The sequence below is a fragment of the Dromiciops gliroides genome, chromosome 5 (assembly GCF_019393635.1).
Source record: "Dromiciops gliroides isolate mDroGli1 chromosome 5, mDroGli1.pri, whole genome shotgun sequence".
Taxonomy (NCBI): domain Eukaryota; kingdom Metazoa; phylum Chordata; class Mammalia; order Microbiotheria; family Microbiotheriidae; genus Dromiciops; species Dromiciops gliroides.
In genome coordinates, this window is record NC_057865.1 from 303,181,259 (window position 1) to 303,203,963 (window position 22,705).

At 47.6% G+C, this 22,705-nt stretch overlaps 3 protein-coding genes across 3 annotated transcripts; all 3 read right to left on the bottom strand.

Moving 5' to 3' along the window:
- On the bottom strand, positions 1–6,492 carry LOC122729086 (SH2B adapter protein 1-like). Its single transcript, XM_043967746.1, has 3 exons — positions 5,171–6,492; positions 739–850; positions 1–531 (listed from the first exon to the last, which is right to left on the bottom strand). The coding sequence occupies exons 1-3, from the start codon at positions 6,466–6,468 to the stop codon at positions 1–3; spliced, it is 1,941 nt and encodes a 646-aa protein (XP_043823681.1). The 5' UTR covers positions 6,469–6,492.
- A 4,602-nt stretch (positions 6,493–11,094) lies between these two features.
- On the bottom strand, positions 11,095–19,041 carry LOC122729087 (SH2B adapter protein 1-like). The gene is made up of 4 exons (XM_043967747.1): positions 18,594–19,041; positions 18,380–18,488; positions 11,369–13,430; positions 11,095–11,199 (listed from the first exon to the last, which is right to left on the bottom strand). The coding sequence occupies exons 1-4, from the start codon at positions 19,039–19,041 to the stop codon at positions 11,095–11,097; spliced, it is 2,724 nt and encodes a 907-aa protein (XP_043823682.1).
- Positions 19,042–20,337: 1,296 nt separating this feature from the next.
- On the bottom strand, positions 20,338–22,298 carry LOC122729458 (myosin light polypeptide 6-like). The gene is made up of 2 exons (XM_043968350.1): positions 22,245–22,298; positions 20,338–20,823 (listed from the first exon to the last, which is right to left on the bottom strand). Exon 2 carries the CDS (start codon positions 20,791–20,793, stop codon positions 20,338–20,340), a length of 456 nt encoding a protein of 151 aa, XP_043824285.1. The 5' UTR covers positions 20,794–20,823; positions 22,245–22,298.
- Positions 22,299–22,705: the final 407 nt, after the last annotated feature.

Sequence of the window (22,705 nt, forward strand, 5' to 3'; positions counted from 1 at the left end):
CTACTTTGGGGTTCCGGGACGGAGCATAGTCCTCAGCCTCAGAGTTGGTGAGGGGCGTATTCCTGCGTGGGGAGGTCTGCCGGGCACCAGGGGCGGTGGGGGGGTGGAGGTGGGCAGCGGAGGGGACCACCGTGCCTCCACTTCCTTGTGGTTCCTGGACGCGGAGTAATTCCTAGCGGCGGAGTTGGTGCGGGGCGTGGTCCTGCATGAGGCGCCGGGAGCGGAGGGGTGGGGATTGGTGGTGGGGGGAAGAGTGGGGGGCGAAGAGAGGGCGGCGGCGGCGGGGGGGGGGGCTATCGGGAGCGGAGGGGGGGGCGGGGGTCCCGCTGAAGATCCCGTTGCGCCGGGCGGGGCTGGCCACGTAGCGCATCCCACTCCCGCGAGGCCCGAAGGAGGGCACGCGGGGCAGGTGGCTGCGGAGCCGCAGGTGCGGGTGATGAGCCCGGGCTCGCTCCGGCCCCTCCCGCGGCCGTGGGCGCTCAGGCTGTCGCTGCCCTCGGCTCTTGGGCGTGTAGTCGTGTGCTCATGGTCCTAGAAGGGGGAGCCCGCCGGCATGCGGTGCGGGGGTCCGAGCGGCGGAACCGGGGGTCCGAGCAGCGGGGCCGATCCAGGCTCCGGGGAAGGCTGGGCGGGGAGAGAGCGGGGTCATTCATCCCTTGAGAGCGCCCGGCCCGTTCCCACTGCTTAGTGGCTGCGTGCCCACCATGGCCAGGGTCCGAGAACTTCTCCATTCAGTACCATCGGGATTCCCCGTTTCCCGTCGTCCTCCACTCCCCGTCTCTGGTCTGGTCCCAAACTGCTCCCCTCCCAGAAGGCTGACAGCTGCAAGTTCTGTTTGGCTGTATTAGCTCTTTATTTATACCCAGGTCACGTACCCATTTGGACTTTATCTCGGTAAATGTTGTAAGATACTGCTCTATGCCCGGTTTCTGCCAGACACCTTTCCGTTTTTTCCACCCTTTCTTTCTTTTTACCAAATAATGAATTTTTATCCCCAAATCCTATGTCTTTGCACTGTCAAATACAAATGTACTGTATTTGCTGCTGCAAATTGTCTACTCCCTTTCATTGATCTCTTTCCATTTTTCAGTTAGTCCCAAATCATTTTGATATTTACTGCTATATAATATAGTTTAAGATATGGTACTGCTAACCCTCCTTCCTGAGACAGTTTAGGAAAAGAGCACAACTGGAGTAAAAAGATTAAGGCACAAAATGAGTGGAAAACCCCCCAAACAGCCAAAAGTCTTCACTATTTTTTTATGTGTGTGTGAGGCAGTTGGGGTTAAATGACTTGTCCAGGGTCACACAGCTAGTAAGTGTCAAGTTTCTCAGGCTGGGTTGGAACTCGGGCTCTCCTGACTCCAGGGCCAGTGCTGCATACACTGTGCAACCTGGCTGCCCCAAGGCGTCACTATTGACAGTTACTATTGTATGGGAGAATTGCCCCAGTTTAACCCTTACCCTATATATCTATCCTTCCTCTCAAAAGCTGGGAGATCTTTTTCTCTACCCAGATGGGGGAGTCCAAACAACATCTCAAGAGGTGATGTCCCAATCTCTTTTCTAGGGCTTGTCCTTATCCTAATTAAAGCTATGGGTAAACATCTGGTCCAGGGTCACTTGGTTCCTAGTATTAATTTTGTGGGGCTCCTCTTTAAGGTTCGATTGATCCTTTCCACCTTTCCTGAAGAAGGTGGAGACCAAGGACTATGAAAATTCCTATTTACTTCTCATGCCTTCATCATTCCTTATAACACTCTGGAGGTGAAATCAGTCTCACTGTCTGAATTGATATTTTCTATTAATTCATACCTTGGTATGATATTTTGAAAAATAATCCTAGAAACCCCAGACTCCATAGCTGGCACTAAGGGATATGCCTCTACCCAGCCTGTAAGATGATCTTCAATGACTAATCCACAGTTTAACCATCTGACTGCCAGCATGTCATTGAAGTCTATTTGAATATGTCTTTAAGGACTTAAAGAAAAGCTGATTTTTAGAGAAGCCTCCAAACACCTAGTGATCCTGGAGGGGAATCTGAGATCTTGGGACCTCCAGGGTCTAGGGTAAGGTTGTTTAAACCACATTAGGCTTAGAGTTCATGCCCCAATAGTGATTATTTGGAAAAACGAGGCTGAGGTGGGTGAAGAAGGTCCAAGCAGTAAAATTGACTGGGCCTTCACTGGCTTTATAATCCAAGAATATCTAGTGCTAAAAAAAAAAAAGAATATTCTTTCCTTTAAGAGGAAACTGAGGTTTAGAAACTGAGGGTTAAAGAGGCTGTTGAGACATCAGTAACAAGGTCCAAGTAGTAAAACCTGGCTTTCAGTGGTTTTAGAATCAAGGCAGCTCCAGGGCTTGATCAGAGAAACTGAGGCTCAGGGATTGGAAAGGACCTGTGGGAGTTCAGGAAACAGGTCCAAAGGTTAATCTTAGAAGGCCTTCTTCATGATTCTTGAAATTCAAGCATTTTTAATATTTTTAAAAAGCACCCAGAAATTTGCTCTACCAAGATGGAAGAGTGAGCAAGCAACCCCCAGAGGCTCTCCCAGATTTCCCCTCCAAGTGGACATAAAACTACCTCTGAATCCCTCCAGGAGCAGGGAAGCAGCCTAGCAGCTGGGCAGGAAAGGTGTGTGTTACCTGGGAGGGAGGGAAGGGAGGTCCAGGAGCAGCAGCAGCTTCTGGGCTCACAGCAGGGGGCCTGAGGCAGGGCTTTTAGCCTGGGCAATTCACCAGCAAGGCTCCACCCACCTGCAAACCAGCAGCTCCCTGGGCAGGTGAGGAGTCTGGGCAGCAGTGCAGGGACCCTCACCAGGCGGGCCACAACTAGTACAAACCACCATGGTGGCTTTGACCCTACCACTGACCAGTAGTGAAGCCCTGCTCAAAACTAGTCAACAGCAACTTCCCAGCCCAGGGACGGTTTCCAGTGTAAACCAGCCACAGGGGATTCCACAGCATATTGGAAGAAATTTACCCTTCTAGGGCCTGCTCACAGAAAGACCCTGCTAGCAGAGCAACCCAGCAGCAGGGGCCCAGCCCCGGGGCAGAACAACAGCAAGATCACTCCTCCAGGGCCAGCTACCACAAAGACTTTGTTAACTTCAGCAACCTAGAAAAAGCAAGCTAAGCCCTGAAGCCCAGTGAAAAGCACCTGTAAGACCCAGAGTGACAGCACAAAAACCTGAGAGAGTTTAGGAATAGCCCACACCTCGAATAAAAACAAAAATGAGCAGAAAAAAGCTTGACGATTGACAATTACTAGGGTGATAGGGAAAATCAAGACATAAACATAGAGGAGGTCAATAGTAAAAAAAAAATGCTAAAGGTGAAGCTTCAAATAAAAATGTAAATTAGTCTCAGGCCCAAAGACCTTAAACAGCTAAAAAGCAAGTTAGAGCAGCAGAAGAAAAATTGGGGAAAGAAATAAAAGTAACGTAGGAGAAACCTGAAAGAGAAATGCAAACATTTACTGAGGAAAATAACTCCCTTAAAATAGATTTAGCCAAATGGTTATAAAACTGTGCCTACCCTTTGTTCCAGCAATACCACTGCTAGGTCTATATCCCAAAGACATCAGCCAAAAGAGAAAAAAGATCTATTTGTAGAAAAATATTTCTAGCAGCTCTTTTTGTGGTGGCTAAGAATTGGAGATCAAAGGAATGCCCATCCACTAGGGAATGGCTAAACAAAGTGTGGTATATGATGGGGATGGAATACTCTTGTGCTATAGGAAATGACAAGCAGGATGACTTCAGAAAGGCCTGGAAAGACATGTACAAAATGATCTATAGTGAACTGAGCAGAACCAGGAGAACAATGTGCACAGAGACAGCAATACAATAGGGTTTGATGCAGAAGCGTGAATGACTTGAGTAGGACTCGAGGAGGGGACAGGGCCTGGGAGGGGTTTGAGAAGGGAGAGGGAGAGTGTCAGCCCTGAGTGGTGGGCTGAAGGGGAGAGGGTAGCACACTCCCAAGCAGGCAGGTCTGAGGCTTCTGCCAGATCGGAAGACCAGAATCTCTGGGGCATACACCTCTCTCTTTCCTTCTAATGAGTTTGACCTACTTGGCTCATTAGGTGAACACACTGTTCCCTCTGAGCCTCCTGGGCACAGCACTAAGTGAATGGATAGTTAATTCATACAATAATGAAATGGGGTGTGGCAATCACTCTTTAATGAGGCTTGGGGAGAGGAGGGGGAGATAGGGCACAATTCCACACTAAACTGATAAATCTTTACAAAACCTTTATTCCAGATTATTTTTCTTTTTACCGTCACGTACATAACATTTGAATATTTCTGAACAGAAGAATCTATTTTATAACATAAATATTTTAAGACATGGAAAACTGTCTTGTAGTGGTGGGCAACATTTTAAAAAAAGAAATGTAAGAAAAAAAGTGCAAAGTATAACAGAATAACAGAATGTTCACTTTTTTTGGGGGGGGGTGAGGCAATTGGGATTAAGTGACTTGCCCAGGGTCACACAGCTAGAAAGTGTCAAGGGTCTGAGGCCAGATTGGAACTCAGGTCCTGAAAACAAGGCTGGTGCTCTATCCACTGTGCCACCAGCTGCCCCGTTCACCTTTTTTTTTTTGTCTTAAACTGTAACTACAGTTCAAGTGTGACAGGTACAATAAGTTACAGCAAAAGCAAGAGATGAACCCTTATGAGCGGTCCCACAGCCCTACCTAGATTTTTCAGTTGCTAACTTCTTCTACAAAGAGGAAAGAAATAGGATGACAGTGTTTCCTTTCCTTTCACACCAACTTCCAAAAAGGAAACCCAGTTACTCACCCAGAGGAGACTGACAAAAGAGCTAAGGAAATATTGTCTTTGTCTCCTCTGTGTAGTTTAGGTTGGGACTCTCCTCAACCCATGGTCTGTATTGTCCTCCACTTCTAACTCTGCCTTGTTCTGGCTGGGCTCTGGTCCCTCTTCTAACAACAGGCCCATCCCCTAGACAATCAGGGGCAAGGGGACTAATTGTACCTCTCTGGGGAGGGTGCATCCTGGGTCCTGACCCAGGGCCAGAGAGAAAGGGGGACCTGGATATGTGGGTGTATTCCTCCGTATAGGAAGGAGTTATTGATGGCTCCTGAGTGGACCCCATCTTCCTGGGCACTCCCTCTGCCCCTTCCCTGCCTCTTGGCCACCGTGGGGCCTCAACATATTGGGTGAGGGTAACGTGGCTGAAGGGCTCAGACTCCAGGGGAATAGGGTGGACACTGAAATATGCCAGCATGTCACAGACTGTGGAGAACAAGAGGTGTAGCACCCGGCACTGACCATTGTCATTCAGGGTAAGAAGACGGTGCTTGACTCTGCCCTCGAAGTTGAATGTGAGGACATACTGCCCTATCCTCATGTTGCTTTTACGTACCAGGTAGACACCCTGGCTGGCAGCACCCCCTTCAAGCACTAGCTCAGCAGCTTGGAGTCTAGGGATGGTACCATGGAACCAAGGGTACTCTGAGAGGAGGTCATCCCTATCACCTCCATCTGCCTCCTCCTGAGACAGGAAGGAACCTGTGGTGTCTGGAGCATTAGGGGCTGGTGGGGGGTAACTTTTCCCCACTGGGGGCCCCTTTTTAATAGGGAATCGGTGAGGCACCTTGCAGGGTATCACTGCCATTGAGTCATAATGGGAGGCAGCAGTGGAGGCAGAGCTGGGGGAGACAGAAGCTGAGGGATGGTCTGAGAGGCCCCCACAGGCCCCCTGAGGCAGGTCCACGTGGCTCTCCCTAGGTGCCAAGGGCAGCTCCTGTCTGTGCTCTGTCTCTGCCCCATCCTTTAAGGGTCCCCCTGCCCTCCTTCGTGTCTGCATCTCAAAGCTTTCCTCAGGGGATGCCCCACGCCTAGCTGGCCCCTCACTGGCGCTACCACCCCCACCCAGGCCAGATAGCCCTGAAGCAGAGGTGTCCAAATGTCCTACAGCAGAGGGGGGGTCACCCGCTCCCCGCCACTGGAAGATCCCTCGGACTGAGCGGCCAAATGAGCGCAGGGAGAAGCGTTTCTTCACCTGAGGCTTTGACGAATTTGAAGCCATCGAGGAAGGGAGAGAGCCAGCCAGGTCTTCAGAGGATTGAGAATGACCCCACACAGTCAGAGGCTCACTGTTCCCACAGCTCTGCAGGGAAGGACCACTTGATGGGGTTTCTTCACCAGGACTAAGGCGCATCCGACCAGATGATGAAAGGGAACCCGAGGTCCGGGCCACCTCTGCCTCAAAGCGCTGCAAGAAGAGCAGAGCAAAACGTCGGGAGAAGGCTGCCTCATCCCCAGCGTATTGGGGATGGGAAGCCCAGTAGAGGTGGAAGCGTCGGGCACAGTCCAGGGCCGCTTCCCGAGCCTGGGATTCACAGAACTCCTCCCAACCTGGGGAAGGTGGTGGTGATGGGAGAGGGTGAGGAGAAGGGGCAGCGCCATCTTCAAGGGAAGGGGCACCATTCATGATGAGCCAGATGAGATGGAGAGTCCAGGATCTGTTGAGGACCCCGTCAGCTGGTTGGCTTTTGGGGACTTTGAATTCCAGAGGAGGGGTCTGAAGGAAAAGACCCTTAATCCTAAATTGGGACAGAGAAGAGGGTAGTACCAGCATATAATTATTTAACAATATACCCTTCAGTTCAGCTATGTGGCACAATGTGGCACTGTTAACAGGGCACAGGCCCTGGATTCAGGAGGACCTGAGTTCAAATCCAGCCTCAGACACTTGGCAATTACTAAGTGTGTGACCCTGGGCAAGTCACTTAACCCTCACTGCCCCTTAATATATATCTGTATCTATATCTATATTTATATCTATATATCGATCTATCTATGCTTCCTCCCAAAAGTTGGGAGATCTTTTCCCCTACCCAGATAGGGTAGTCCAAAGAACATCTCATAAGGTGATGTCCCAATGTCTTTTCTTGGGCTTGTCCTTATCCTAATGAAAGCTATGGGTAAACATCTGGTCCAGGGTCATTCAGTTTCTAGTATTAATTTGGTGGGGCTCCGCTTTAAGGTTTGCTTTATCCTTTCCACCTTTCCTGAAGAAGGTGGAGACCAAGGACTATGAAAATTCCTATTTATTTCTCATGCCTTCATCATTCCTTAGAATACCCTGGATGTTACAAACAGAAGCAATGCATCCAAAATTGGAAGGGAGGCAGAAAGCTGGGAAACAATTTTTGAGGCCAGTGCTTCTGATAAAGGCCTCATCTCTAAAATATATAGGGAATTAAATCAAGTTTATAAGAATCCCAGTCATTCCCCAATTGAGAAATGGTCAAAGGATATGAACAGGCAGTTTTCTGATGAAGAAACCAAAGCTATCTATTCCCATATGAAAAAATGCTCTAAATCTCTAATGATTAGAGAGATGCAAATTAAAACAACTCTGAGGTACCACCTGACACCTATCAGATTGGCTAAAATGACAAAAAAGGAAGATAATAAATGTTGGAGAGGCTGTGGGAAAATTGGAACACTAATGCATTGTTGGTGGAGCTGTGAGCTGATCCAACCATTCTGGAGAGCAATTTGGAATTATGCCCAAAGGGCGATAAACCTGTGCATACCCTTTGACCCAGCAATCCCACTTTTAGGTCTTTTGCCCAAAGAAATCATGGAAGGGGGATAGGGACCCACATGTACAAAAATATTTATAGCTGCTCTTTACGTGGTAGCAAGGAATTGGAAGTTGAGGGGGTTCCCATCCATTGGGGAATGGCTGGACAAGTTGTGGTATATGAATACAATGGAATACTATTGTGCTGTAAGAAATGATGAGCAGGAAGAGTTCAGAGAAACCTGGAGGGTCTTACGTGAGCTGATGATGAGTGAGATGAGCAGAACCAGAAGAACATTGTACACAGTATCATCAACATTGAGTGTTGATCTACTGTGACGGACTATATTCTTCTCACCAATGCAATGGTACAGAAGAGTTCCAGGGAACTCATGATAGAAGAGGAACTCCAAATCCAAGAAAAAAAAAAAAGAAAGAACTGTGGAGTATAGATGCTGATTGAACCATATTATTTCTTTTGTTTTGGGTGCTGTTGGTTTTTTTTTTCTATTTTGAAGTTTTGCATCACTGCTCTGATTCTTTCTCTTGTAACAGGATTAATGCAGAAATAGGATTAATGTTATTATGTGTATATATATATATATGTGTGTGTGTATATATATCTATATCTATATGTATATGTATAGAGATATATAGATATAACCTATATCAGATTACCTGCTGTCTAGGGGAGGGGGGAGGGAGGGGAGGGAGGGAGAAAAATCTGAAATTGTAAAGCATGTATAAACAAAAGTTGAGAACTATCTTTACATGTAACGGAAAAAATAAAATACCTCATACATTAAAAAAAAAAAAAAGAATACCCTGGATGTGAGATCAGTCTCACAGTCTGAATTGATATTTTCTATTAATCCATACCTTGGTATGATATTTTGAAAAATAATCCTAGAAACCCCAGACTCCATAGCTAACACTAAAGGATATGCCTCTACCCAGCCTGTAAGATGATCTACTATGACTAATCAACAGTTTAACCATCTGACTGCCAGCATGTCACTGAAGTCTTTTTGAATATGTCTTTAAGGACTTAAAGAAAAGCTGATTTTTAGAGAAGCCTCCAAACACCTAATGATCCTGGAGGGGAAACTGAGATCTTGGGACCTCCAGGGTCTAGGGTAAGGTTGTTTAAACCATGTTAGGCTTAGAGTTCATGCCCCAATAGTGATTATTTGGAAAAACGAGGCTGAGGTGGGTGAACAGGGTCCAAGTAGTAAAATTGACTGGGCCTTCACTGGCTTTATAATACAGGAATATCTAGTACTAAAAAAAAAAAGAAAGAAAAAGACTATTTGATCCTTTAAGAGAAAACTGAGGGGCAGCTAGGTGGCACAGTGGATAAATCACCGGCCCTGGATTAAGGAGGACCGAATTTGAACTGCCTTGATTCTAAAACCACTGAAAGCCTGGTTTTACTTCTTGAACCTTGTTACTGATGTCTCAACAGCCTCTTCAACCCTCGGTTTCTAAGCCTCAGTTTTCACTCTCTTTGGGTTTTTTTTTGGGGGGGGCAATGAGGGTTAAGTGGCTTGCCCAGGGTCACACAGCTAGTGTCAAGTTCCAGGGTAAACCAGGAGCAGGGCATTCCACAGCATATTGGAACAAAATTACCCTTCCAGGGTCTGTTCACAGAAAGACCCTGCTAGCAGAGCAACCCAGCAGCAGGGGCCCAGCCTTGGGGCAGAACAACAACAAGATCACTCCTCCAGGGCCAGCCACCACAAAGACTTTGTTTTTTAGGTTTAGCAACCTAGGAAAAGCAAGCTGCTAAGGCCTGAAGCCTAGTGAAAAGCACCTGTAAGACCCGGTGTGAAAGCACAAAAACCTGAGACAGTCTAGGAATAGTGTACAACTCGAATAAAAACATCAAGGCACAAAAATGTGCAGAAAAAAGCTATTGACAATTAGTAGGGTGATAGGGAAAATCAAGACATAAACACAGAGAAGGTCAATAGTAAAAAAAAATGCTAAAGTGAAGCCTCACAGAAAAAATGTAAATTGGTCTGAGACCCAAAACGAATTCCTGGAAGAGTTTAAACGGGATTTTCAAAAGCAAGTTAGAGCAGCAGAAGAAAAATTGGAGACAGAAATAAAAGTAATGTAGGAGAAACCTGAAAGAGAAATACAAACATTTACTGAGGAAAATAACTCCCTTAAAACAGATTTAGCCAAATGATTATAAAACTGCACCTACCCTTTGTTCCAGCAATACCACCACTAGGTCTATATCCCAAAGACATCAACCTAAAGAGACCAAAGACCTATTTGTAGAAAAATATTTCTAGCAGCTCTTTTTGTGGTGGCTAAGAATTGGAGATCAAAGGAATGCCCATCCATTGGGGAATGGCAAAAAAAAGTGTGGTATATGATGGGGATGGAATACTATTGTGCTATAAGAAATGACAAGCAGTATGACTTCAGAAAGGCAAGACACGTATGAAATGATGTCTTTTGAAGTGAGCAGAACCAGGAGAACGTTGTGCACGGAGACAGCAATAGGGTTTGATGCAGAACTGAATGCCATGACAAGGACTCGAGGAGGGGACGGGGCCTGGGAGGAGTTTGAGAAGGGAGAAGGAGGAGTGTCAGCCCTGAGTGGTGGGCTGAAGGGGAGAGGGTAGCACACTCCCAAGCAGGCAGGTCTGAGGCTTCTGCCATATTGGAAGACCATAGTCTCTTGGGCGTACACCTCTCTCATTCTCCTGAGTTTGATCTATTTGGCTCATTAGCTGCACACACTGTTCCCCCAAGCCTCCTGTGCACAGGGCTAAATGAATGGATATTTAATTCATGCAATAATGAAATGGGGGTGGCAGGAAGGGTGTAGCAATCACTTTTTTTTGGAGGGACAATGAGGGTTACCTGACTTTCCCAGGGTCACACAGCTAGTGTCAAGTGTCTGAGGCCTGATTTGAACTCAGGTCCTCCTGAATCCAGGTCCTGTGCTCTATCCACTGTGCCACCTAGCTGCCCCTGGTAATTACATTTTAATGAGGCTTGGAGACAAGCTGAGAAATGTGAGAGGGCACGATTCAACACTAAACTGATAAATCTTTACAAAAACCTTTATTCCAGATTATTTTTCTTTTTACCGTCATATACATAACATTTGAATATTTCTGAACTGAAGAATCTCTTTTTCTTTATAACATAAATATTCTAGAGCAAAGAAAACTGTCTTGTGGTGGGCACCATTTTTTTAAAAAGAAATGTAAGAAAAAAGTGCAAAGTATAACAGAATAACAGAATGTTCACCTTTTTTTAAAAACGGTAACTACAGTTCAAGTGTGACAGGCACAATAAGTTAACAGCAAAAGCAATAGATGAACCCTTATGAGCAGTCCCACGGCCTACCTAGAATTTTCAGTTGCTAACTTCTTCCACAAAGAGGAAAGGCAGTGCTTCCTTCCCTTTCCAACCAACTTCCAAAAAGGAAACCCAGTTACTCACCCAGAAGAGACTGACAAAAGAGCTAAGGAAATACTATCTTTGTCTCCTCTGTGTAGTTTAGGTTGGGACTCTCCTCAACCCATGGTCTGTATTGTCCTCTACTTCTAACTCTGCCTTGTTCTGGCTGGGCTCTGGTCTTTCTTCTAACAACAGGCCCATCCCCTAGACAATCAGGGGCAAGGGGAGCAATTGTACCTCTCTGGGGAGGGTGCATCCTGGGTCCTGGCTCAGGGTCAGAGAGAAAGGGGGACCTGGATAAGTATTGCTTCCTATAGGAAGGAGTACGGGTTATTGATGACTCTGGAGCAAATGCCACCCTCTTGGGCAATACCCCTCCCTGTTCCCTGCCTTTTAGCCGCCGGGTGGTCATAACATAGCTGGTGAGGGTAACTTTGATGCAGGGGTCAGTCTTCAGGGGAATAGGGTGGACCCGGAAATGTACCAGCATACTAGAGACTGTTTCGAAAAAGAGGTCCAGCACCCTGCAACAACCAAACTTGTTCAGGGACATGATGAGGTGCTTGGCCTTGCCCTGGAAGTTTAATGTGAGGACATACAGTCCCCTCTTTGTCTGGCTCTTACGTACGAGGTAGACACCTTGGCTGCCAACACCTCCTTCCAGCACTAGCTGGTCAGCTTGGAGTCGAGGGAGGTCCCCATGGAACCAAGGGTACTCTGAAAGGAGGTCGTCGCTTTCATCTCCACCTGACTCCTCCCGAGACAAGAACCCCGAACCTGTGGTGTCTTGAGCAAAAGGGGCTGGTGGGGGGTAAGTTTTCCCCACTGGAGGCTCCTTTTTCATAGGGACCCGGGGAGGCACCTCGGGGGGTATTGGTTCCATTGACTCATAATGGAAGGCAGCAATGGAGGTAGAGCTGGGGGAGACAGAAGCTGAGGGAAGATCTGAGAGGCCCCCACAGGCTCCCTGAGGCAGGTCCTCACTGCTCTCACTAGATCTCAAGGAGAGGTCCTGTCTGTGCACTGTCCCTGAACAATCCCTCAAGGGTTCCCCTTCCCTATTTAGTATCACAATCTCAAAGCTTGCTCCAGGGGATGCCCCACAGATATCTGGCCTCTCACCGGTGCTAGCACCACCACCCAGTACAGGTGGCCTGGAAGCAGATGTCTCCGAGAGTCCCCCTCCCCTACTTAGTGTCTCCATCTCAACGCTTTTTCCAGGGGATGCCCCACCACTAGTTGGCCCCTCACCGGTGCTAGCACCACCACCCAGTACAGGTGGCCTGGAAGCGGACATCTCCGAGGGTCCCCCTCCCCTACTTAGTGTCTCCATCTCAAAGCTTTCCGCAGGAAATGCCCCACCAGTAGTTGGCCCCTCACTGGTGCTAACCCCTCCACCAGAGGAGTGGGAGTTGTTGTTTTCATCCAGGACAGGTGGCCCAGAGGCAGACATCTCCAAGGGTCCCCCTCCCATAATTTGTGTTTCCATCTCAAAGCTTTCTCCAGGTGATGCCCCACCAGTAGTTGGCCCCTCAGTGATGCTACCATCCTCACCGGAGGAGTGGGAGTTGCTGTTTTCATCCAGGACAGGTGGCCCAGAGGCTGAGGTCTCCAAGGGCCCCCCTCCCCTACTTATTATCACCATCTCAACACTTTCTCCAGGGGATGCCCCACCAGTAGTTGGCCCCTCAGTGATGCTACCATCCTCACTGGAGGAGTGGGAGTTGCTGTTTTCATCCAGGACAGGTGGCCCAGAGGCTGAGGTCTCCAAGGGTCCCCCTCCCCTACTTATTATCACCATCTCAAAGCTTTCCCCAGGGGATGCCCCACGCCTAGTTGGCCCCTCACAGGTGCTACCACCCCCACCCAGGCCAGGTGGCCCAGAGGCAGAGCTCTCCAAAGGTCCTACTGCAGAGGGGGGTTCACCAGCTCCCCGCCATTGGAAGATCTCTCGGACTGAGCGGCCAAATGAGCTCAGGGAGAAGCGTTTCTTCAGCTCCGGTTTTGAGTTGTTTGAAGCCATCAGGGGAGGGAGAGAGCCAGCCAGGTCTTCAGAGGATCGAGAACGACCCCACACAGTCAGAGGCTCACTGTTCCCACAGCTCTGCAGGGAAGGACCACTTGATGGGGTTTCCTCACCAGGACTAAGGCGCATCCGACCAGATGATAAAAGGGAACCTGAGGTCCGGGCCACCTCCACCTCAAAGTGCTGCAAGAAGAGCTGAGCAAAGTGTTGGGAGAAGGCTGCCTCATCCCCAGAGTATTGGAGATGGCAAGCCCAGTAGAGGTGAAAGCGTCGGGCACAGTCCAGGGCCACTTCTCGAGCCGCAGATTCACAGAACTCCTGCCAACCTGGGGAAGACTTATCTTTAGGGGAAGGGTGACCTTTCATGATGAGCCAGATGAGATGGAGAGTCCAGGATCTGTTGAGGGGTCTGAAAGAGAAGACCCTTAATCCAAAATGGTGACAGAGAAGAAGGTAAGAACAGTGTAGAATTCTTTAAAAATATATCCTTCCTGGATAAAGCACTGGCACTGGATTCAAGAAGACCTGAGTTTAAATCCGTGATTAGACACTTGACACTGAGTAGCTGTGTGACCCTGGGCAAGTCACTTAACCCTCATTGTCCCACAAAAAAAAAAAAAAGAAAACAAAAGAGGAAACTTTAGGGATTTGAAGGGAACTTTGTGGTTTCACTGAACAGGTCAAGCCTGAATCTTAGAAGGCATTTGGGGTCCTCAGAATTTAAACATTTAAAGAATTATATAAAAGTAAATTCTTTTCAAAAGGGGCTAAACTCCTATTGGTACTAGAAGAGAAACTGATATCTTGGGACCTCAAGGGTCTAGTGTAAGGTAATTTACAGGGTGTCAGACTTAGAGTAGATGCCCTACTAGTGACTACTGGGAAAAATGAGGCTGGGAGAGGTGAAGAGGCTGATGTGACATCAATGACAGGGTCCAAGTAGTAAAACTGACTGTGCTTTCAGTGGCTTAAAAATCCAAGCAGCTCCAGTGCTTATTTAGGAAAAGCGAGATTTAGGAATTTGAAGTGATCTGTGTGAATTCACTAATCAACTCCAAAACTAAAATTAACAAGGCATTCAGTGTCCTTAGTATCAAAACCCTTTTAAATAATAAAAAAAAAACCACATGAAAACATCCCAAACCCTTATAAAACCGAAGGGTAAATTGACACCTAAGAAGACCAAGGGACTAGTGTGAGTTCACTGAAAGGATTCTAAGCTTAGAATACTTGCCCTTCTAGTGAATATTGTGAAAAATGAGGTTGACAAAGAATCATGTGACATCACCAAATGGGTCCAAGTAGTAAAACTTACTAGGCTTCCAGCGGAGGGGTAACTGAGACCTAAGGAGAGTGCGGCTTAGGAGTTTGAAGTGACCTCTGCGACTTCACTTTACAAGTCCATGACTAATTCTGAGAAGGTCTTCAGTGTCCTTAATATCCAAGCACTTTAAGAAAAGGAAAAGAAAAAAATTAAATCAACAAAACCCATAATAGTACTGTAGAGGAAACTGAGACCTTGGCAACACAAGGGACTATTTTGAGTTCAGCTACAGGATTCTAGTCTTAGGGTCCATTCCTTACTAGTAACACTTGAGGAAAATGAGGCCAAGGGTCATGAGAGACCAATGTGACATCACTAAGGGGATCCAAGAAGTATAAGTGACTCCAGCCTTCAGTGGCTTTAGAATATAAGCAGCAGGGCAGCTAGGTAGTGCAGTGGATAGAGCACCGGCCCTGGAGTCAGGAGTACCTGAGTTCAAATCCGGCCTCACTTGACACTTACTTAGCTGTGTGGCCCTCACTTGACACTTGACACTTACTAGCTGTGTGACCCTGGGCAAGTCACTTAACCCCAATTGCCTCACTTAAAAAAAAAAAAAGAATATTAGCAGCTCCAGGGGGCAGCTAGGTGGCACAGTGGATAAAGCACCGGCCCTGGATGCAGGAGTACCTGGGTTCAAATCCGGCCTCAGACACTTGACACTTACTTAGCTGTGTGACCCTGGGCAAGTCACTTAATCCACATTGTCCCCCTAAAAAAAAGAAAAAATATAAGCAGCTCCAGTGCTTAGGGTAACAAGTCCAAGACAGACTCTTAGAAGGCCTTCAAGGTTTTCATAAATAATTTTATTTAAAGTAAAGAGTAAATTTTTGAAAAAGCATCCAAGGGGGCAGCTAGGTGGTGCAGTGGATAAACCACTGGCCCTGGATTCAGGAGAACCTGAGTTCAAAACCAGCCTCAGACACTTGACACATACGAGCTGTGTGACCCTAGGCAAGTCACTTAACCCTCATTGCCCCACAAAAAAAAAAGAAAGAAAAGAAAAAGCATCCAAACACCTAATTGGATTGGAGGCAAAACTGAGATCTAGGGACGTGAAAGGGAACAGTGTGATATCACCTAATGGGCTCTAGACTTGGAGTATGTGCCCTAGTCATAAATATTGAGGAAAATGATGTTACCTCAGTAAAGGGTCCAAATAGGAAAACTGCCTGGGTCTTCAGTGGTTTTAGAATCCAACCGGATTCAGGGCTTCATTAGAGAAACTGAGGCTCAGGGAATTGAAAGGACCTGTGGGAGTTCATGAAAGAGGTCCAAAGGTTAATTTTAGAAGGCCTTCTTCATGATTCTTGAAATTCAACCATTTCAAAATTATTAAGAAAACTAATACCCGCCCCCCACAAACAAAACACAGAGAAACTTCCTGTGTCAAAATGGCCAAAATGGAGAAAGTGAGGAAGCAACCCCTAGACGCTCTCCCAAATTTCCCCTTCAAACCGACATAAAACTGCTGCTGAATCCCTCCAGGAGCAGGGAAGCAGCCTAGCAGCTGGGCAGGAAAGGTGTGTGTTACCTGGGAGAGAGGGAGGTGAGGTCCAGGAACAGCAGCAGCCACAGCAGCTTCTGGGCTCACAGCAGGGGGCCTGAGGCAGGGCTTTTAGCCTGGGCAATTCACCTGCAAGGCTCCACCCACCTGCAAACCAGCAGCTCCCTGGGCAGGTGAACAGTCTGGGCAGCAGTGCAGGACCCTTACCAGGCACCAGGGAGGCTTTGAGTGCACTTCTGACTTGCCTAGGGTCACACAGCTAGTAATAGTCTAAGGCAAGATTTGAACTCGGGTCTAAGCCCAGCACTGTCTCCACCATGGCACTACCATATCACCTCCTCCAATTTTGTATAAGACCAAGTGGGGCCCTCAAGGGGGAAAATGCTACAGAAATGGTGCCTGTTTTCAAAAGAGGAGCTCCAAGTGTTCAAATACCTTTAGACCTGCAGTTTGTAGGAAAACAGTATCTTCTTTATCCATCTATTAGTGAATTAGTATTTGTTTAAGGTGCAGTACTTCCCTTGTTGGAGAGGATAAAGAAAAAGGCCTTCCTGGAAAGGCTGAGAGTTTTCTTTTCCCATAAGGGGAAGGGAACTACCGAAGGAGACATTAGGTTCAAAGGCCAAGAATTTTAACACAGACAAAATGGAATGATCTTTGTCTTCCCCACAATCCCCTGATGATAATCATTACTATAGCCTTGTGAGGTAGGTGCACTTTTTATCTTTACTTCACAGTTCAGTGTCACCTAGCTAGTAAAGTGTCTGAGGTAGGATTTGAGCTCAGAACTTTATGATCTTCTACTATTTCTCCCACAACCTCTCCAACATGGACTTTTGCAGATTTTTTTTTTTGCCATTTTTGACAATTTGCAGAGTATGAGATGAAACTTAAGTGTTTTCTCTTATTCGTCATTTGGAGAATTTTTACAAAACTGATCAGAGAAACTTCATGCCAAGGTTCCCTGCCCCCCCACCCCCCTTGAGTCGCTTGCTTTCTTATCCTGACTGAATTTATGTTGTCTGGGCAGAACTTTTTCATTTTCATGTAATCTAAGTTTTAAATTTTATTTTTGTAATTGTCTTTTCTTAGACACTTACTGGCTGTTATTTAACCCTGGGCAAGTCCCTTCACCCTGTTTGCCTCAGTTTCTCACCTGTACAATGATCTGGAGAAGGAAATGGTGAACCTCTCCAGTGTCTTTGCCAAGAAAACCCTAAATGGGGTCATGTGCCCTGTGGAGTCAGACCCAAGGGAAACGAGTCAACAGCAACTTGTCTGGCTAAGAGCACATTTCCCAACCCTTGGCCATGAGAGATACATGATCTGTTTGTCTTTTCATTTTTTCATGGTGAGGTCTTAAATATTAAGGTCTGGTATACTTTTTTGCCTCCTTTTTTTTTTGTGGGGCAATGAGGGTTAAGTGACTTGCTCAGGGTCACACAGCTAGTCAAGTGTCTGAGGCAGGATTTGAACTCTGGTCCTCCTGAACCAGAGCTGGTGTTTTATCCCCTGCACCACCTTGCTGCCCCCTAAGGTCTTGTATACTTTTTAGAATGTCTTATAGGGTACAGTGTAATATGGCCGTCTAAGCCTAATTTCCTTCCTGACTGCTTTCTGGTTCTCTCAGCAGTTGTGACCAAATCTGGAATTTTACCCCAGGTAGCTTGTTATCCTCTTTATCAAACACTGGGTTATTGAGTTCTATTGTTTCTGAATCTCCCTTGAGCAATCTATTCCATTGATTCATCTCTCTATCATTTTATTAATACCCCAGTTTTTATAACTGCTGGTTTATAATATAGTCTGAGGTCTAAAAGTTCTGTTCTCCCCATGTCTTTCATTTCATTTCATCATTTCCCTTCACAGGTCGTTTGTTTTTCTTTTCTCTAAATTGTCTTTCTTTTGAATTTAGGCAATAAAACATGTATTTCCATAATTTAGTAAGGCAAAAAAGACGCTGCAGCCAAAATTGGAGATCTATTATGTATAGCTTGATATTCCTTTAAATTCTATTACAAAGTTTTCATGTAAATTTCTTTTTTTCCTCCATCCCCCCACCCTGACCCCAGAGATGGCCACCACCAGACACAAACACGTGTCTATGTGTTAGAATCATTCATTTCTGCGCATGAACCCCAAATCGTCAGAATCTGCTCCCACTCCCCTGCTACACCACCTTTGTATTGAGAAGTTTGTATAACCCCCGGATTTATGGGACTGTGCTTAAAGTTCTACAGATTTACGTTAAAAAAAAGTTGACAGCCGTGCTTTTTGCAAAAGATTCAGTAGAGGTACAAGAATTTAAAAATTCTTGGGGTGAGGTGAGGAAGGGTGGGAAGAGGAGGGGGACTACCGTGCCTCTACTTTGGGGTTCCGGGACGGAGCATAATCCTCAGCCTCAGAGTTGGTGAGGGGCGTATTCCTGCGTGGGCACCTCTGGCGGGCACCGCGGGCGGGCAGCGGGAAGGATAGGGTAGGGGTGGGGTGCGTGGGGCGTTGGGGGTGGGAAGCGGAGGGGGACTACCGTGCCTCTACTTTGGGGTTCCTGGACAGAGCGTAGTCCTCAGCCTCGGAGTTGGTGAGGGGCGTATTCCTGCGTGGGGAGGTCTGGCGGGCACCTCTACCGAGCACCTCTGGCGGGCACCAGGGGCGGTGGGGGAGTGGAGGTGAGCAGGCAGGGGAGCGGACCACCGTGCCTCTACTTCCTTGTGGTTCCGGGACGCGGAGTAATCCCTAGCCGCGGAGTTGGTGCGGGGCGTGGTCCTGCATGGGGCGCCGGGAGCCGGGGGCGGGGGCTCTCAGTGCCGCGGGGGGCGCAGGGGGTTTGTGGGGGGCGGGGGTCCCGCTGAAGATCCCGTTGCGCCGGGCGGGGCTGGCCACGTAGCGCATCCCATTCCCGCGAGGCCCGAAGGAGGGCACGCGGGGCAGGTGGCTGCGGGGCCGCAGGTGCGGGTGATGAGCCCGGGCTCGCTCCGGCCCCTCCCGCGGCCGTGGGCGCTCCGGCTCTCGCTGCTCCCCCGGCCTCCTCCCTCTCAGCCGTGTAGTCGGGGCGCTCGTGGTCCTAGAAGGGGGAGCCCGCCGGGATGCAGTGCAGGGACCAAGCGGCGGAGCCGGGGGTCCGAGCGGGGTCATCCCTCGGGAGCGGCCCAGCACATTCCCACTGCTTAGGGGCTGCGCGCCCGCCATGGCCAGGGTCCGAGAACTTCTCCATTCAGTGCCATCGGGATTCCCTGTTTCCCGTCGTCCTCCGCTCCCCGTCTCTGGTCTGGTCCCAAGCTGCTCCCCTCCCAGAAGGCTGACAGCTGCACGTTCTGTTTGGCTGTAATAGCTCTTTATTTATATCCAGGTCACGTACCCATTTGGACTTTATCTCGGTAAATGTAAGATACTGCTCTGTGCCCGGTTTCTGCCAGACACCTTTCCGGTTTTCCCACCGTTTCTTTCTTTTTACCGAATAATGAATTTTTATCCCTAAATCTTAAGTCTTTACAATCTGTCAAATTTGCTGCTGCAAATTGTATGTCTACTCTATTCCATTGATCTACCTTTCCATTTTTCAGCCAGTCCCCAAATTTTTTTTTTTAGTGAGGCAGTTGAGGTTAAGTGACTTGCCCAGGGTCACACAGCTAGTAAGTGTTAAGTGTGTGAGGCCGGATTTGAACTCAGGTACTCCTGACTCCAGGGCCGGTGCTCTATCTCCTGCGCCACCTAGCTGCCCACCAAATCATTTTGATATTTACTGCTATATAATATAGTTTAAGATTTGGTACTGCTAACCCTCCTTCCTTAGTTTAGGAAAAGTGCACAACTGGAGTAAAAAGATTAAGGCACAAAAAGGCACAAAATGAGGGGAAAGCCCCTAAAACAGCCAAAAGGCTTCACTATTGTGTGTGTGTGTGTGTGTGTGTGTGTGTGTGTGTGTGTGTGTGTGTGTAAGGCAATTGGGGTTAAGTGACTTGCCCAGGGTCACACAGCTAGTAAGTGTCAAGTGTCTGAGGCTGGATTGGAACTCAGGCTCTCCTGACTCCAAGGCCAGTGCTATATCCACTGTGCCACCTGGCTGCCCCAAGGCTTTACTATTGACAGTTATTATTGTATGGGAGAGTTGTCTCAGTTTAACCCTTACCCTATCTATCTATCCTTCCTCTCAAAAGTTGGGAGATCTTTTTTTCTACCCACATAGGGGAGTCCAAACAACATCTCTTAAGGTGATGTCCCAATCTCTCTCTCTCTCTCTCTCTCTCTGTCTTTCTGTCTCTCTGTCTCTCTGTCTCTCTCTGTCTCTGTCTCTCTTTTAAAGAGCAGTTAGCAAGTTTAATTTGGTGAATGCAGAGAGCATGTAGGCCAAAGAGGACATATGGTGGGGGTTGGAAGGAAGGATGTTGGTAACCCTGACAATGTACTTAGTTGTTTCAGGGGTGAGAGGATCATTTTCACAGGGAGCAAGTTAGGAGATTCTTTGTGGAAAGGGGACTTTTGCTGTCAGCCATTCAGCACCATCCGGACTAGTTCTTCATAGTTGATACAACTGTTGCTATTCTCATTCCCTGCCACCAACACTTCCACTTCTTCCTCGGTCATCTTCTCACCCAGAGTGATGAGGACCTGCCGTATTTCAGCGCCCATGACTGTGCCATTCCCTTCCTTATCAAACATCCGAAGCCCCTCTACATAGTCTTCATATGTGCCCTGGTCCTTATTCTTTGCTACGGTCTGCTGCATTGGCTGGAAGTGTTCAAAATCCAGCACCTTCACATTCATCTCATCACTCTTGGGATTCCCTAAGACCTTGAGCACCTCAGCATTGGTGGGGTTCTGGCCCAAGGCCCGCATCACGTCCCCACACTGGCTGTATAAGATCTTTCCATCCCCCGTGCGGTCAAACAGCCAGAAGGCCTCTTTGAACTCAGCAGTCTCATCCTCCGTGAAGTCACACATCTTGGCCGTGCAGCTCAGTCTCTGCTGCCGCTGCTGCTTTCCCAATCTCTTTTCTAGGGCTTTTTCTTATCCTAATTAAAGCTATGGGCAAACATCTGGTCCAGGGTCACTTGGTTCCTAGTATTAATTTTGTGGGGTTCCTCTTTAACGTTTGATTCCTCCTTTCCACCTTTCCTGAAGAAGGAGGAGGCAAGGACTATGAAAATTCCTATTTATTTCTCATGCCTTCCCCATTCCTTATTTTTCTTTTTGTTTGTTTTTTGCAGGGCAATGAGGGTTAAGTGACTTGCCTAGGGTCACACAGCTAGTTAAGTGTCAAGTGTCTGAGGCTGGCTTTGAACTCAGGTCCTCCTGAATCCAAGGCCGGTGCTTTATCCACCGAGCCACCTAGCTGCCCCTACCATTCCTTATAACACTCTGGAGGTGAAATCAATCTCACTGTCTGAATTGATATTTTCTATTAATCCATACCTTGGTATGATATTTTAAAAAATAATCCTAGAAACCCCAGACTCCAAAGCTGGCACTAAGGGATATGCCTCTACCCAGCCTGTAAGATGATCTTCTATGACTAATCAACATCTTAACCATCCGACTGCCAGCATGTCACTGAAGTATTTTTGAATATTTCTTTAAGGACTTAAAGAAAAGCTGATTTTTAGAGAAGCCTCCAAACACCTAATGATCCTGGAGGGGAAACTGAGATCTTGGGACCTCCAGGGTCTAGGGTAAGGTTGTTTAAACCACGTTAGGCTTAGAGTTCATGCCCCAATAGTGATTATTTGGAAAAACGAGGCTGAGGTGGGTGAAGAGGGTCCAAGCAGTAAAATTGACTGGGCCTTCACTGGCTTTATAATCCAAGAATATTTAGTGCTAAATAAGAATATTTGTTCCTTTAAGAGGGCTAAAGAGGCTGTTGAGACATCAGTAACAAGGTCCAAGTAGTAAAACCAGGCTTTCAGTGGTTTTAGAATCAAGGCAGCTCCAGGGCTTGATCAGAGAAACTGAGGCTCAGGGATTGGAAAGGACCTGTGGGAGTTCAGGAAACAGGTCCAAAGGTTAATCTAAGAAGGCTTTCTTCATGATTCTTGAAATTCAAGCATTTAAAAAAATGAAGTAACCAAATATATATATATATATTTTAGTGAGGCAATTGGGGTTAAGTGACTTGCCCAGGGTCACACAGCTAGTAAGTGTTAAGTGTCTGAGGCCGGATTTGAACTCAGGTCCTCCTGACTCCAGGGCCGGTGCTCTATCCACTGCGCCACCTAGCTGCCCCCCAAATATTTTTTTAAAGCATCTAGAAATTTCCTCTGCCAAGATGGACGAGTGAGCAAGCAATCCCCAGAAGCTCTCCCAAATTTCCCCTGCAAACAGACAGAAAACTCCCTTTGAATCTCTCCAGGAGCAGAGAAGCAGCCTAGCAGCTGGGCAGGAAAGGTGTGTGTTACCTGGGAGGGAGGGAAGGGAGGTCCAGGAGCAGGAGCGGCAGCGGTAGCAGGAGCTGCTGCTGCTTCTGGGCTCACAGCAGGGGGCCTGAGGCAGGGCTTTTAGCCTGGGGCTATTCACCAGCAAAGCTTCATCCACCTGCAAACCAGCAGGTCCCTGGGCAGGTGAGGAGTCTGGGCAGCAGTGCAGGGACCCTCACCAGGTGCCCCACAACTAGTACAGACCACCATGAAGGCTTTGACCCCACTGCTGACCAGTAGTGAAGCCATGCTCAAAACTGGTCAACAGCAACTTCCCACCCCTGCAACCTCCCAGCCCAGAGATCCCTAACCCTAACCCAGAGACGGCTTCCAGGGTAAACCAGCAGCAGGGCATTCCACAGCATATTGGAACCAAATTACTCTTATAGGGACTTCTCACAGAAAGATCCTGCTAGCAGAGCAATACAGCAGCAGGGGCCCAG